The 12,797-nt window shown below is 35.5% G+C and overlaps 1 protein-coding gene across 1 annotated transcript in view; it reads left to right on the top strand.

The window, feature by feature from the left end:
* The window catches only part of LOC150109600 (uncharacterized), a 132,177-nt gene extending 120,842 nt beyond the window's left edge, over nucleotides 1-11,335 (top strand). Inside the window, exon 7 of the mRNA XM_090402740.1 lies at nucleotides 11,152-11,335. Coding sequence (XP_090258866.1) covers nucleotides 11,152-11,335 — 184 coding nt within the window. The remainder of the gene's footprint in view (nucleotides 1-11,151) is intronic.
* Nucleotides 11,336-12,797: the final 1,462 nt, after the last annotated feature.

The following is a 12,797-nucleotide window of genomic DNA, read 5'->3' as shown; positions in this document are numbered from 1 at the left end:
AGGGTTGGTGAGATGGATAGGAGGGTGGTTGACGGAGAGATATCAGAGAGTGGTTTACTCGGGAGTAGAGTCCACAAGACGGCCTGTGACTAGTGGTGTGCCACAAGGATCTGTTCTTGGACCACTGCTGTTTAATTTGTTCATAAATGATATAGGAAATGATCTGAGAGGAACAGTTCATTTGTTTGCGGATGATGCGAAGTTGGGTAGGGCAATAGTGAATGCAGATGACGTCAAAATTTTGCAGGATGATTTGGATAGATTGGAGGTCTGGGCTAAGGAGAATGGATGTCAGTTTAATGTGGCAAAATGTAAGGTTATGCATTTTGGGGTGAAAAGATTGGTGGCAGTTTACTGCATTGGTGGAACCGTGCTCCAGGAAATTGATGAGGCACGAGATTTAGGAGTGTTGGTAGATAAGGAATTGAAATTTAGGGGACACATTGCAAAAGTGACCAAAACAGCTCATCAAATCACTTGGTTGCTGAAGAATATGTTGACAAGCAGAGACAAGCAGGTTATTGTTCCTCTGTATCGAGCCTTGATAAGACCCCATCTAGACTACTGTGCTCAGATTTGGTCACCTAGGTTTCTTCTTGATGGGGAGGAGGTGGAGAGGATCCAGAGGCGAGTGACCAAGATGATAGCATGTCTGTGGAATGAACCGTATGAGAACAGGTTGAGGATTTGTGGGTTGCAAAAATTGGTTGATAGGCGGAGGAGGGGAGATATGATTGAGACATTCAAATTACTGAAGGGTTTCTATAAAATTAATTCAGAAGATATTTTTGAGAACAGGGCTGGTTGTGGGAGGACTAGGGGACATCCATGGAAACTGGGCAAAAGTGTGGTTAGTAAAGGTGTTAGAGCTAGGTTTTTTATTTGGAGAGTGGTGAATGAGTGGAATGCGCTCCCTGAGTCTGTGGTGGATGCTGTGACAGTGAATGAGTTTAAGGCGAGGTATGATAGATACTGTATGAATGTCAAATAGTTGTGATGAATATGATTTGGGGCCTCCCTCGATGAGTCCAGTGACTCCCTGGAGTTGCCCGAAATAATAGTAATAATAGTAATTAGTGAGACTTAGCTGACAGAAGATATAATTCTTGGGATAGAATATGTGAAGGATATATTATTTTCAGGGATCATAGAGAGAGAACAGAATCTGTGTGTGTGTGTGTGTGTGTGTGTGTGTGTGTGGGAGGGACATTACTGATGACGGCAGATGAAATGCAACAACAACAACAAAAAAAAAAAAAAAAAAAAAAAACCACAAAATATAGTTGTTCAGCAGTAGGTCATAGAAGTGGAAGACAGTGCTCTCAGTTGTTCTTATAGGCCAGGAAATGCCATAGATAGTGTGGATGATAGGCATTAGAGAAAATAAGCTCAATGAGTGGAGGGCAAGTAATTATTATGGGATGCTTCAACTATGAGGACATAGATTGGAAGGAGAAAAAGCTACATGTGAAGAAGGAAATGGAAAAAAGTTAGGTAGCTACTAAAGAGTGGTTAAAAGTGTTCAATGTAATTGTTGTATAAGAGGATTTGCCCTCTTATACAATAACTACATTGAACCAATCAGTCAGTGGTCACCTTGGTTGGAGCCAACGACAGTGATCATGCAGTCTTGATCTAGAGATGGATAAATGTGGAATTTTCAATTAAGAACAGGTATATGCAAAATTAGAGTTGGTAATTATGAAATTATTGAAATTTTTTAATATGGTTTGGATGTCCAGAAAAACCCCTAACTCTTGGAAAAAAGCACTGGTCATCCCAATCTATAAAAAAGGAAATAAAGACAATTGCAATAATTATAGGAGAATTAGCCTGCTGAATACAGGATATAAAATATATGCAGGAATATTAAAAGAGAAACTAAGCAGCATTGTAGAAAACAAATTACTAGAAGAACAAAATGGTTTCCAAAAAGGCCGATCCTGCATAGATCCAATTTTTACTTTAAAATTATTAATAGAAAAGAGAAGAGAATTTCAAAAAGAAATACACGTGGCCTTTATTGATTATGAAAAAGCCTTTGACAAAATTCGTAGACAAAAATTGTTTAAAATATTAACCGATTTAAACATACCAAATCAACTTTTACAATCTATTCAAGAAATATATATAGGAAATAAAATAGCAGTTAAATTAGAACACACCTCAGAATGGAAAGATATATCAAGAGGAGTATGACAAGAATGTACCCTCTCACCTCTGCTTTTCAATATATATATAAATGAAATATTAACAATCTGGAAACAAAAATTTTAAACAAAAATTGTTTAAAATATTAACCAATTTAAACATACCAAACCAACTTTTACAATCTATTCAAGAAATATATATATATATATAGGAAATAAAATAGCAGTTAAAGTAGAACACACCTCAGAATGGAAAGATATATCAAGAGGAGTATGACAAGGATGTACCCTCTCACCTCTGCTTTTCAATATATATATATAAATGAAATATTAACAATCTGGAAACAGCATAACCCATTTGGTATACAAATGACCCTGCAAATGAAGTTAGATACACTACTATTTGCAGATGATCAAATAGTATTAGCTACATCAGAAGATGACTTACAAAGATCATTAAAATCATTAAATGATATCTCAAAACAATATAATATGACAATATCCAAAGAAAAAACAAAAATAATGGCATTCAAAGGAGAAAACCCAATAAGAAGTAAAATAGTGATAGATAATAAAATATTGGAACAAGTAAACACTTTCAGATACTTGGGGGGTGATCTATCATACGAACAAGAAAAAGACATAAACACTAAAATATCAAACTTTGTCAAAGTAAATGGCATAATAAATAATATATTTAAGCCATCCCTGGTACAAAAACACACTAGAATCAGACTATATAATGTCTTGTCAAAACCAACTCTACTATATGGAAGCGAAACATGGACCATGAAAAGGAAAGATGAAAAATGAATTCAAACAGCAGAAATGAAGTTCCTCAGAAAAACAGCTGGATATACCAAGTGGGACCACAAAACAAATGAAGAAATCTTACAATCCCTGAAAATAAAACCAGTTAATTACTACATAAGACAGTATAAACAAAAATGGCTAGAACATTTAAATCGAGTGGACAACAGCAGTCTACCAAAAATATTATACAGATACAAAATAAGTGGAAAAAGAAGAATCGGAAGACCAAGAAAGAGATGGCATGAGACCGGAACAGGCCACATGGCCTAAATTCCATGTTAGGAAGAAGAAGAAGAAGAAGAGTTGGTAATTATGATAAATTCATAAATGCATAGGAAATGATTAAGGGATGTTTGAAGTAAGTAAGAGCACATTGCATACCGAGAGTCAGGTGGATAAATCACGTGGGAGTTAAATGGGTGAGCAGCATCAGGGGATTGCAGAAAAGAAGGACAGGTTTGTTGCAAAAGTGGCTAAAATAGCTCATAGGATTTCTGCGTAGGTTTCTGTGGTTAAGAAGTTCAATATAATTATTCTAGTTTAGTGACCACATGCTTATTAAAGTAAACTGTTTTTAAAACTAAACAAGTACTAAAAACAACACCCGACAAGTTTCGTTATTCTAACATCTTCAGGGGTAAAGAGAACTAAAAGTTTAAAGCACAAACTACTAGAAATTACGAAAATTAGTTCATTTGTTGGTATTGTGAAACTAAAAACAGTTCATTAAAAAACCGAATGACAGATCTATACAACCGTTAATCTGTGTTAGTTATAGAACAATGCTATTTGTTGTCGCGTTCTGTGGTTCATGCTCACTCTGTCTGAGGTCTGAAATTGGTAAATTTTAAATAAATGATGACCAAACTTGATTTAAAATCAAACCTTGGTTTTTGTTGCTTTGCGTAGGAATTTTAATCGTATTTGTTGCCTCTTTGAATTTTCTTGTGAAACAATTCTTATCTATATAGGACATGTTTGTTCTACCCAGAGTACATCATGACCGATAGAGGGTGTGAAATGCCAATCCCGATTTATGTTCCTTATATCAAGAATGTAACAGATAAATTAGCCAAACTTCTCTACAAATACAGCATAAAAGTGACTTTCCTGCCACTTGAAAAAATATCAAGATCTCTTCATCCTCTGAAACCTCCACATCACCCACTGAAAAACCAGGGGTTTTTATAATATTCACTGTTCCTGTGGCATCTGCTGTGTGGGCCAGACGGGGAGATCGGGAGAAATCTGCATGAGCAAACATCAAAAGGACGTACAAAATAAGAGAGAACATAAATCGGGATTGGCATTTCACACAACCTCTACCAGTCATGATTTTTTTTTTTTTATACAGACCCATCTGGACTTAATTTATGTTTGGATCTATGTTGTTCAATTCCTTAAGTGATTTAGAAATGCATAAGCAACGTATAAGCCTGTCTACGAGAAAGTACCGGTCATGATGTACTCTGGGATGTCCTATATAGATAAGAATTGTTTCATAAGAAAATTCAAAGAGGCAGCAAATATGATTAATATTCCTACGCAATGCAACAAAACCCAAGGTTTGATTTTAAATCAAGTTTGGTCATCGTTTATTAAAAATTTACCAATTTCAGACCTCGGATAGAGTGAGCGTGAACCACAGAACCCGGCAACAAATAGCATCGTCTCCAGCTAACATGCATTAATGGTTGTATAGATCTGTTATTCGGTTTTTTAACAAACAATTTTGAGTTTCACAATACCAACAAATAAACTAATTTTTGTAATTTCTAGTAGTTTGGGCTTTAAACTTTTAGTTCTCTTTACCCCTGAAGATATTAGACTGACGAAACTTGTCGGGTGTTGTTTTTAGTACTTGTTTAGTTTTAAAAACAGTTTTCTTTATTAAACATGTGCTCACAAAACCAGAATAATTATATTGAGCTCATAGGATTATGGTTATTGAAGGATGCACACTGACAAACAAATATAAACAGGTTATCAAGTATATTTAAGGCCTTAATACAGTCCGATCTGGACTGTAAATCGGAGGGATAAGGAGATGACAGAGAGAATACAGGGGTGAGTGACCAAGATGGAAGCAAGTTTATGGAATGCTTCTTATAAGGATATATTGAAGATTTGCGAGTTACAGAAATTGGTTGATAAACAGAAAACTTGGAGCATTATAGAGACATGTAAGTTACTTATAGGATTGATATACATGAAAAATTTTCAGTACTTTGATGGATCAAGGACTTAGGGATAATTTTCATTAGAAATTGAGTATAACTGTAGTTAATAATGGTATGAGGACTAGTTTTTTTTTTTTTTTTTTTGCTTGGAGAGTGGTCAACGAATAGAAAGGTTTGCTAAAATCATTTATAAGTGCTCTGTTCATGAATGAGTTAAAAATATGACAGATACTGTGTGAATAATTGCTAGTGGTTAGTGAAATGTAGAGGCCTTCTGTAGTGATTTTACAGACTCCACATAGCCTAAATAATAATAAATAATTATTTTTCACACCATATCACGCTTCCAATAAGTATCCTTTATGATGGTTGGCAAGTATCAAAATCCAAAAGAAAGTGTCATGTCATTTAATTGCAACTCTTATTTTCAATTTTACACAATTATTGGATTTTACACAGAGTGTTGAAAAATCATCTTCCATCTACAACTGCTCTCAGTATACAAAAAACAGTCATAAAGTAACTTTATGCTCAAACTGTTGTTTGTGTATGCAAGATATTTTTCTTGCATAATATAATATAATCCACTTTCAAACTGAAAAAAAACAACATTCCCCACTTGTTGTATTAATAAAATAAAAAAAAGCATTAATAAAATCCAGTTAATGATCTATTTTGTGATATCAGAATATGCTATTGTTAATTCTGTAATTAATGACAGCAAAAATAGAAATTGAAGTTTTCAGGCATCAAAAAATTGATTTTTGTGACATGAGAGAATTCTCTGAAGTTCTTTATCCTTTATGGTTAGCAAGTATCAAAATCCAAAAGAAAGTGTTATGTAATTTAATTGCGACCTCTATTTTCAATTTTACAGAATTATTATTATTATTTGACACCTCCAGGGAGTCCAAGGACTCTTCGAGGGAAGGCACCTGCTCTACAACTCTGTCTCCACTGCTCAATCCACCAACTGACCACAACTACACCAACGTCATCCACTGCTAACCACCACCACTAGTATTTCCATGGACACAAACATCCATACCCACGGAGGGATTTGAACCCGCAGTCTTTTGGCTGGAGAGCGGATATGCTAACCACTCGACCAGCCAGGCCAGCAAATTATTATTATATCTTAGGATGAGATAATAATATAATATAATATTATATCTTACGATCACTGGATAACAAGAGGTTACTTCTATTTACCATAATTGCAGCCAAGTCAGATATATCTTTTAAATATTGGTCTTGTTAAATTTTTAATTTAATTTATTTTATTTTTTCACCTTTACAAAATGTGAAAATGAATTCATCATCATCATCTGATTCCTGACATGTACCCTCAAGGGGTGTACAGGATATGATATTACTTCATGAAAAATTTACCTCATTACCAACTTTATGTCTATAATTTCCCTCCAAATCAGTCTGTTACTTGTCAAGACTCAAACATCATTATCAGATCTTATATTTCTGTCATCTAAGGCACTTTGTATCATATCAATCCACCTATATCTTGGTCTTCCTCTGGGTCGTTTTCCTGCCATCCTGGCAGAGAACAGTTGTTTTGCTAATCTTTCCTCGCCCATTTTGCTCAAGTGACCATACCACCTGAGATTAGCTCTGCTAACACATTCCTGGATACTGACAATGTCAAGTTCTTTCCTAATATCCTCATTTTTAATATGATGTTGCCATTGATGCCATCTGTTTACGCCTCTAATCTTTCTCAGGACTCTCATATCTGCGGTCTCTAGTCTTTGGTCAAGTGTTTTACTTCTGACACAGCTCTCAGATCCACAAGTTAAAACTGGTTTGAACACTGTCTTGTATAGAGATAATTTAGTGTTCCGACTAATTTTTCTCTTATTCCATATGAATTTATTCAATTGACTTCCTACGATAACAGCTTTATTGATTCTGTTGTCTATTTCCATATTTAATTTACCATCTTCACTAAAAATCGTGCCTAAGTAGCTGAAATGTTTTACTTGTTCCACAGGTTCACCATTCAAAACACAGTTGACATTTTCAACGATTCTACCTATTTTCATTGTCTTTTTATTGCTGACCTTCATACCATATCTGTTACAACAGTTATTCAATTCAGTCAGAGAATCTTGCAAACTTGTAGCGGATTTATTTAGTAACATCGTCCGCATAAAGCAAAGAGCTGATATTAGCATCTCCAATTCTGATATCATGTTTAATACCACTTTCCTTCATAATGTGATCCATATACATAATGAATAACAGAGGGGGATAATGTACATCCTTGTCTCACACCAGATTTAACATTAAACCATCTTCCTGTACTTCCTTCAATTCTAACTGCTGACTTGCAACTCAAATAAAGACTAAGTATTGATTGATATAATGCCCCATTGACCCATATAACTGTAGTGTATTGAATAGCTTCTCTCTGGGCACTTTGTCATATGCCTTTTCCAGATTGGCAAAACTTAAATACAGATCTTTGTTATATTTCCATGCTTTCTCAACTAATTGTCGTAAAGTGAAGATCTGATTCTGACAGCCTCTATTTGGCCTGAATCCAGGTTGTTCTTCACCAAGCTTTTCTTCCACAATTCTTCTCGACCATTTCTCAAGAATATTTGCATAGATCTTGCCAGGAACACTCAGTAGGGAAATACCTCTGTAATTCACACATTCAGGTTTTCAGTTTTATTTCCTTTTTTATATATTGGTACTATGAGAGCTCTACTCCAATCATCTGGAATTCGTCCCTCTGTCCAGGCCTTCTGAACTATGCAGTGCAGTCACTGTAAAACTTTTATACCACCTTACTTCAGCATTTCTGGTCGAATATCATCTACTCCTGCTGCCTTTCCACATTTCAAGCCTTTGATTATGCTTTTTCTGCTTCAAGTATGGATATGTATTCCTGACTGTATGCCTGTTGAATGAGTGTTTTTTACCACTGTGCTATCACTGCTTGTTTCATTTAGCAATTTTTCGAAGTAATTACTCCATACTTCAAGGATATCTTTTTTCTCCCGTTTCACCTTTATCATCTCTAACACCTTTTACAGCACTCTTTCCTACATTTCTAAGCTTCTTCAACAACCTCCAGAATATCTTACCACCTTCTTGATATTTATTTTCTATGTTCTTGCCAAAGTCTTCCCATGACTTTGTTTAGCTAGTTTTACATGGTGTTTAGCTTTCTTACATTTGTCTCTATATTCTCTAAGAGCACAAGCTGAGTTATTTGCCAGGAACTTTGATATGCTTTCTTCTTTTCCTTCACTGCCTCTTTAACTTCCTGTGTCCACCATGGAGTCCTGATTTTTCTATCCTTGCAGACAACCTCACCACATGCCTCTCTGGCTGAATCAATCAGGGTTTTCTTCAAGGCTTGCCACTGAATCTCCAAGGTTTGGTTCCTGTTTCAAACTCTATCATTTTTTCTTCAATAATGTTTGTATATGTTAATCTACAGTTCACATCTGAGAGCTGCTCAACTTTTATTTGCTTTAAAACTTTCTTACATGTTATTCTTTTCAATATGAAATTCAATTTTATCCTGCTCAAGACTAAATAGGGATCACTTCCAATTTCAAATCCTCTGTACACTCTGGTGTCCTGCACCAGGGAGAAAACATCACTATCAACAATAACATAGTCAATGAGACTTTTCTTATTCCTAGCCTCTTCTCTCCATGTGAATTTGTGCACATTTTTATGTTGGAACATGGTGTTAGTAATAACCAGTCCATGTCCTGAGCAGAAATCCAACAGATATTTGCCATTATTATTAGCTTTGCTCTTTTCTCCAAATTTTCCCAAAACATTTTTGTATGTCTGACAATCACTTCCTACTCTGCTATTTAGATCCCCAAAAAGGAACGAACTTTTCCTTTTTCATTGTGTCAGTAGCTTTCTCTAGAGCAGGATTTCTCAAACTGCGTTCCGTGGAACACTAGTGTTCCACGGATGATGAATAGGTGTTCTGCGAGAAGTTCTGGAATTTGTCATTTTAGTTTTCTAAGCATTTCTCATGAATAAATATTTTATAGTAGAAATATTCCGAGGAGAATAATATTCATGAATATGTCAAAGCTCAGGCCCAAAATGCCTAATAACATCTGTGTATTGTTAATTTTCACACATCGAAACCTTTCAACATTTGGGAAAGGGAATACCACTCTGTATGAAGGGTCATAAAAATTGCCTGCAAGCGGATTATAACAATAGTGCATATCCTCTGTTCTCAAAACTGAAGGAAATGACATTTGTGTAGCAAATATCAGTGACCAAGTGGCATATTTTTAAACATGGAAATATTCATGAAGCATCATTAATTTTCACATATTGAAATCTTTCAACAATTGGTAAATAGAATACCGGCGTTTATGACTGATCACAAAATGGCCTGCAAGCCGATTACAACTAGTGGTGTGTTCATAAAACTGAACGAAATAACATCTGTGTTGCAAATGTCAGCGGCCAATCAGGAAGGAAGTATAAAGAAAATTTTTCCACTAAAATTGAAGATCAAGGTAGTCTATATCTGGTTCTCAGATCTAGTAATACCGAATTTTCTTCGCAAGTTCGTATTGCAGTGTATAAATGCTTGTTCTGAAACCGGAGTGCCATGATTTTTTTTTAAAGTAATAGGAATACAGATTTAAATTCTAGTATGAATAAGAGACAAGGGGCTTTGTTTAATTTTGGTGTTAAGAAATCTCTTATTGAAGGTGTTTGTGACGGAACAGATAGCGAGTCATCCACCTCAAGCCTACAAACATCTCCAGGATGTGCAAAAGGAGGGGAAAAATACCAGCACATAGGAGAAAAGTCTGCATTCACTTGTAAGTACTTATAATAATATTATAAATATATTTGGTGATCAGAATGGGATATGTCAATGAAAATCAGCACAAATTAATTTAATGAAGGTTTATTAACGCTTTAATTAAATCAATTAAATTAATCAAAACCAATTAAATTAAGCTTTAATTGATGGTTGATTAATTATTAATTAATTATCAAGTATTAATTATTAATAAAAATCAGCTAAATTACCAATTATTTATTAATTAATACATTACAAAATAACGAAGGTGTTCCGTCATAGAAAAAGTTTGAGAAACCCTGCTCTAGAGCCTCAAAAAATTCCTCCACTTCTATCTTAGTAGAAACTTCTGTGGGACCATAGGCACAAATAAGTCTCATTGTCCAGTTCCCCATTCTCATATTTGCCCACATTACTCTACTTGAGACTGACTGCCATTCAAGAAGATTAGCCTCGTATTTTGTGTTGAATACTATGGCTACTCCTTCTTTTCCTTGATTGTCATTGCCTGAATATAACATTTTGTATTTATTGCTCAGAAAGATCTCACCAGTTTTGGTCTTTTTTGTTTCAGTCACCCCTATTATGTCGATCTGGTACTTATCTAATTCCTCAGCTAGCTCAATTTCTTTGTCATTCAGGCTTCTTATGTTGATAGTACCGATCTTTAACTCTGGTGATGTTGAGTTGGGGTGTGCTTTCAGATTTGTTCCAGTAGCTGACTTTTCGCTGTTCACCCTGGTTCCCTGGCGAAAACAACAGGGACCTTGTTTAACCGGGCGATGGCCCAGCCGGCATGAAATTTTGTCATGTTGTACCATCATTTTGTATATTGGTTTAAGCCAATAAGTATACAATTTGGTCGGCTAAATTCCAAATTGCAAGCCCATCCTTGTTCGTTCAGTATTCAGGTAGATACCCAACAGGGTGCACCACGAGAAGGTGAGGATTGGACATTAGGTCAGAAGCCCTGGTCGGTTCTCCGCATTCCTTTAAAGGCTATGTGGAGGTCTCCTCTCAGTTATACAGCTTTGACCCTTAAGCACCCCCCCCCCCCCCAAAAAAAAAAAGAATTCATATCTGTGAATTTCTGATGATTTAATATCTTCTCAAAAGAGCTAAGATTATTAAATCTTGTCTCTTTTTATGTTTTTTAATTTTGAGAATTTTTATTCCTTTTTAGTGCATTTATCAGAACAGATGATCCTGCCATACAGCCATCTGAACAAATAACACTTAGTGTTGATAGTGGATTTCAAAGTACGTTATATGGAAGCCATTGTGATTCATTACATGATACCTCAGTTGAAGATAATCTCACATTAGGAGCTGAAGGTAAACATGTTCTTCATCCTTGTGAAATATAATTAGATGATATTAAAACTTGTGAAACACCAAGGTCCATAGCTAAGCAAATATCTCAAGGCTAGACAGCATTATAATATGTGTGTGCTACTATTTCTTGCTATTTATAAAGCCTGCTTGGTTATTGCACCTTTGAAATACCGTTATTCTAATTAGCAGTGCGCACTTTCTCTCTTGTAACCTTTCTTGCTTAAACTATTGCATATTATGCTTATCTACTTTTCGCACTACGAGTCTTATGTGTATGGATAATAAAAAATTTATTTTTATTGAGACTGCGCTACTAATATCTTTTAATTGGCATAAAACTCAGTAATAAGGCCAGTTGATTTTTCTCTTTCTCTAACACAAATTCCTTCAGTAAAACTTTACACAAACAGTCGTGGTCTATTTGCACTTAACTATACGCTTCGGATAACTCACTTGGTTTCCTGCTCACAAGTCCGATAATTTTTTAGGAACAGTGCATTGTAAAATAAACAATCACACGGTTGTTGATATGTTAAAACACATTTATTTACATTTTAAAATAAAGTACATTAATTGAGCAATAGGGAGGTTACTCTTCTCTATCTGTCTTTTTGGTATAAAGAAACAAACTGTCTCTTTTCAATGTTAATTGAATAAACAATATATTTACTCTGTTACTTCTCTGCTTAAGAAAACCAAATTGCCAAGACTAATTTACTCATAAAGAGATTAACTAGCTATGGCAAGTTATCTTACAATTTATATTCCAGTTTAACAACAATTCAGAGGACTCTCTTATAGATATTTCTTTTTACTATTTCTTAACAGTCCATCTATGACATATCTCCTAGATTACAAAATGAATGTACATTAAAGGTTTGACACACTTACGGAGGCTCTTTGTCATGACACCTTCCATAGGTCTTACATCAAAGTCTGTGATTTTTCTTTCATCTCAGGCCTTGCTTCAGAGGGCGTTTCATCGGTGTATTAGCGGTTCTTGGACTGCAATTATCCCGGTACTCATAAGCTCAGGCAAGTAGCTTCAGCATACAGGCTTGTAGATCTTTCTGCAGCTATTGGCTTCGGTTGACTTCCCGATTTTTTCCTCTTGCGTGGGTTCGCTGTAAAGTCTGTTTCTCTGGGTCAGTATGCTTCTGATTCTCTTCAATAACAGCACTTCGCCTCTCCTGCTTCGGTAACTGGACCTCACCTGTGCTCTCTCGGCAGCTGGATCTCGCTTCCCCTCTGTCAGCAACTGGACCTCACCCCCTCTCGACTGCCTCTGGTTCTTGAAGAAATCGGCAGTTCTCCTTGATCCTTTTGTTAAGGCAGGCCCCGTTGACCGACGACCAAAAAAATATCGAATTGAACATTGCAAGGACCTCATTAAAACTCATTGAAACGATCATTACTGGTGACAAAACATGGTGTTTTGAACATGAGCCCAAAACAATGCACCAGAGTGGAGAGGGGCATCCTAAAAAAAGTCAC

Source organism: Typopeltis vanoorti, chromosome 2, assembly GCF_054136105.1.
Source record: "Typopeltis vanoorti isolate ZY-2024b chromosome 2, IOZ_Tvanoo_1.0, whole genome shotgun sequence".
NCBI classification, from domain to species: domain Eukaryota; kingdom Metazoa; phylum Arthropoda; class Arachnida; order Uropygi; family Thelyphonidae; genus Typopeltis; species Typopeltis vanoorti.
The sequence above is the reverse complement of the archived record's forward strand: the minus strand, read 5'-3'. Positions and strand labels throughout refer to the sequence as shown.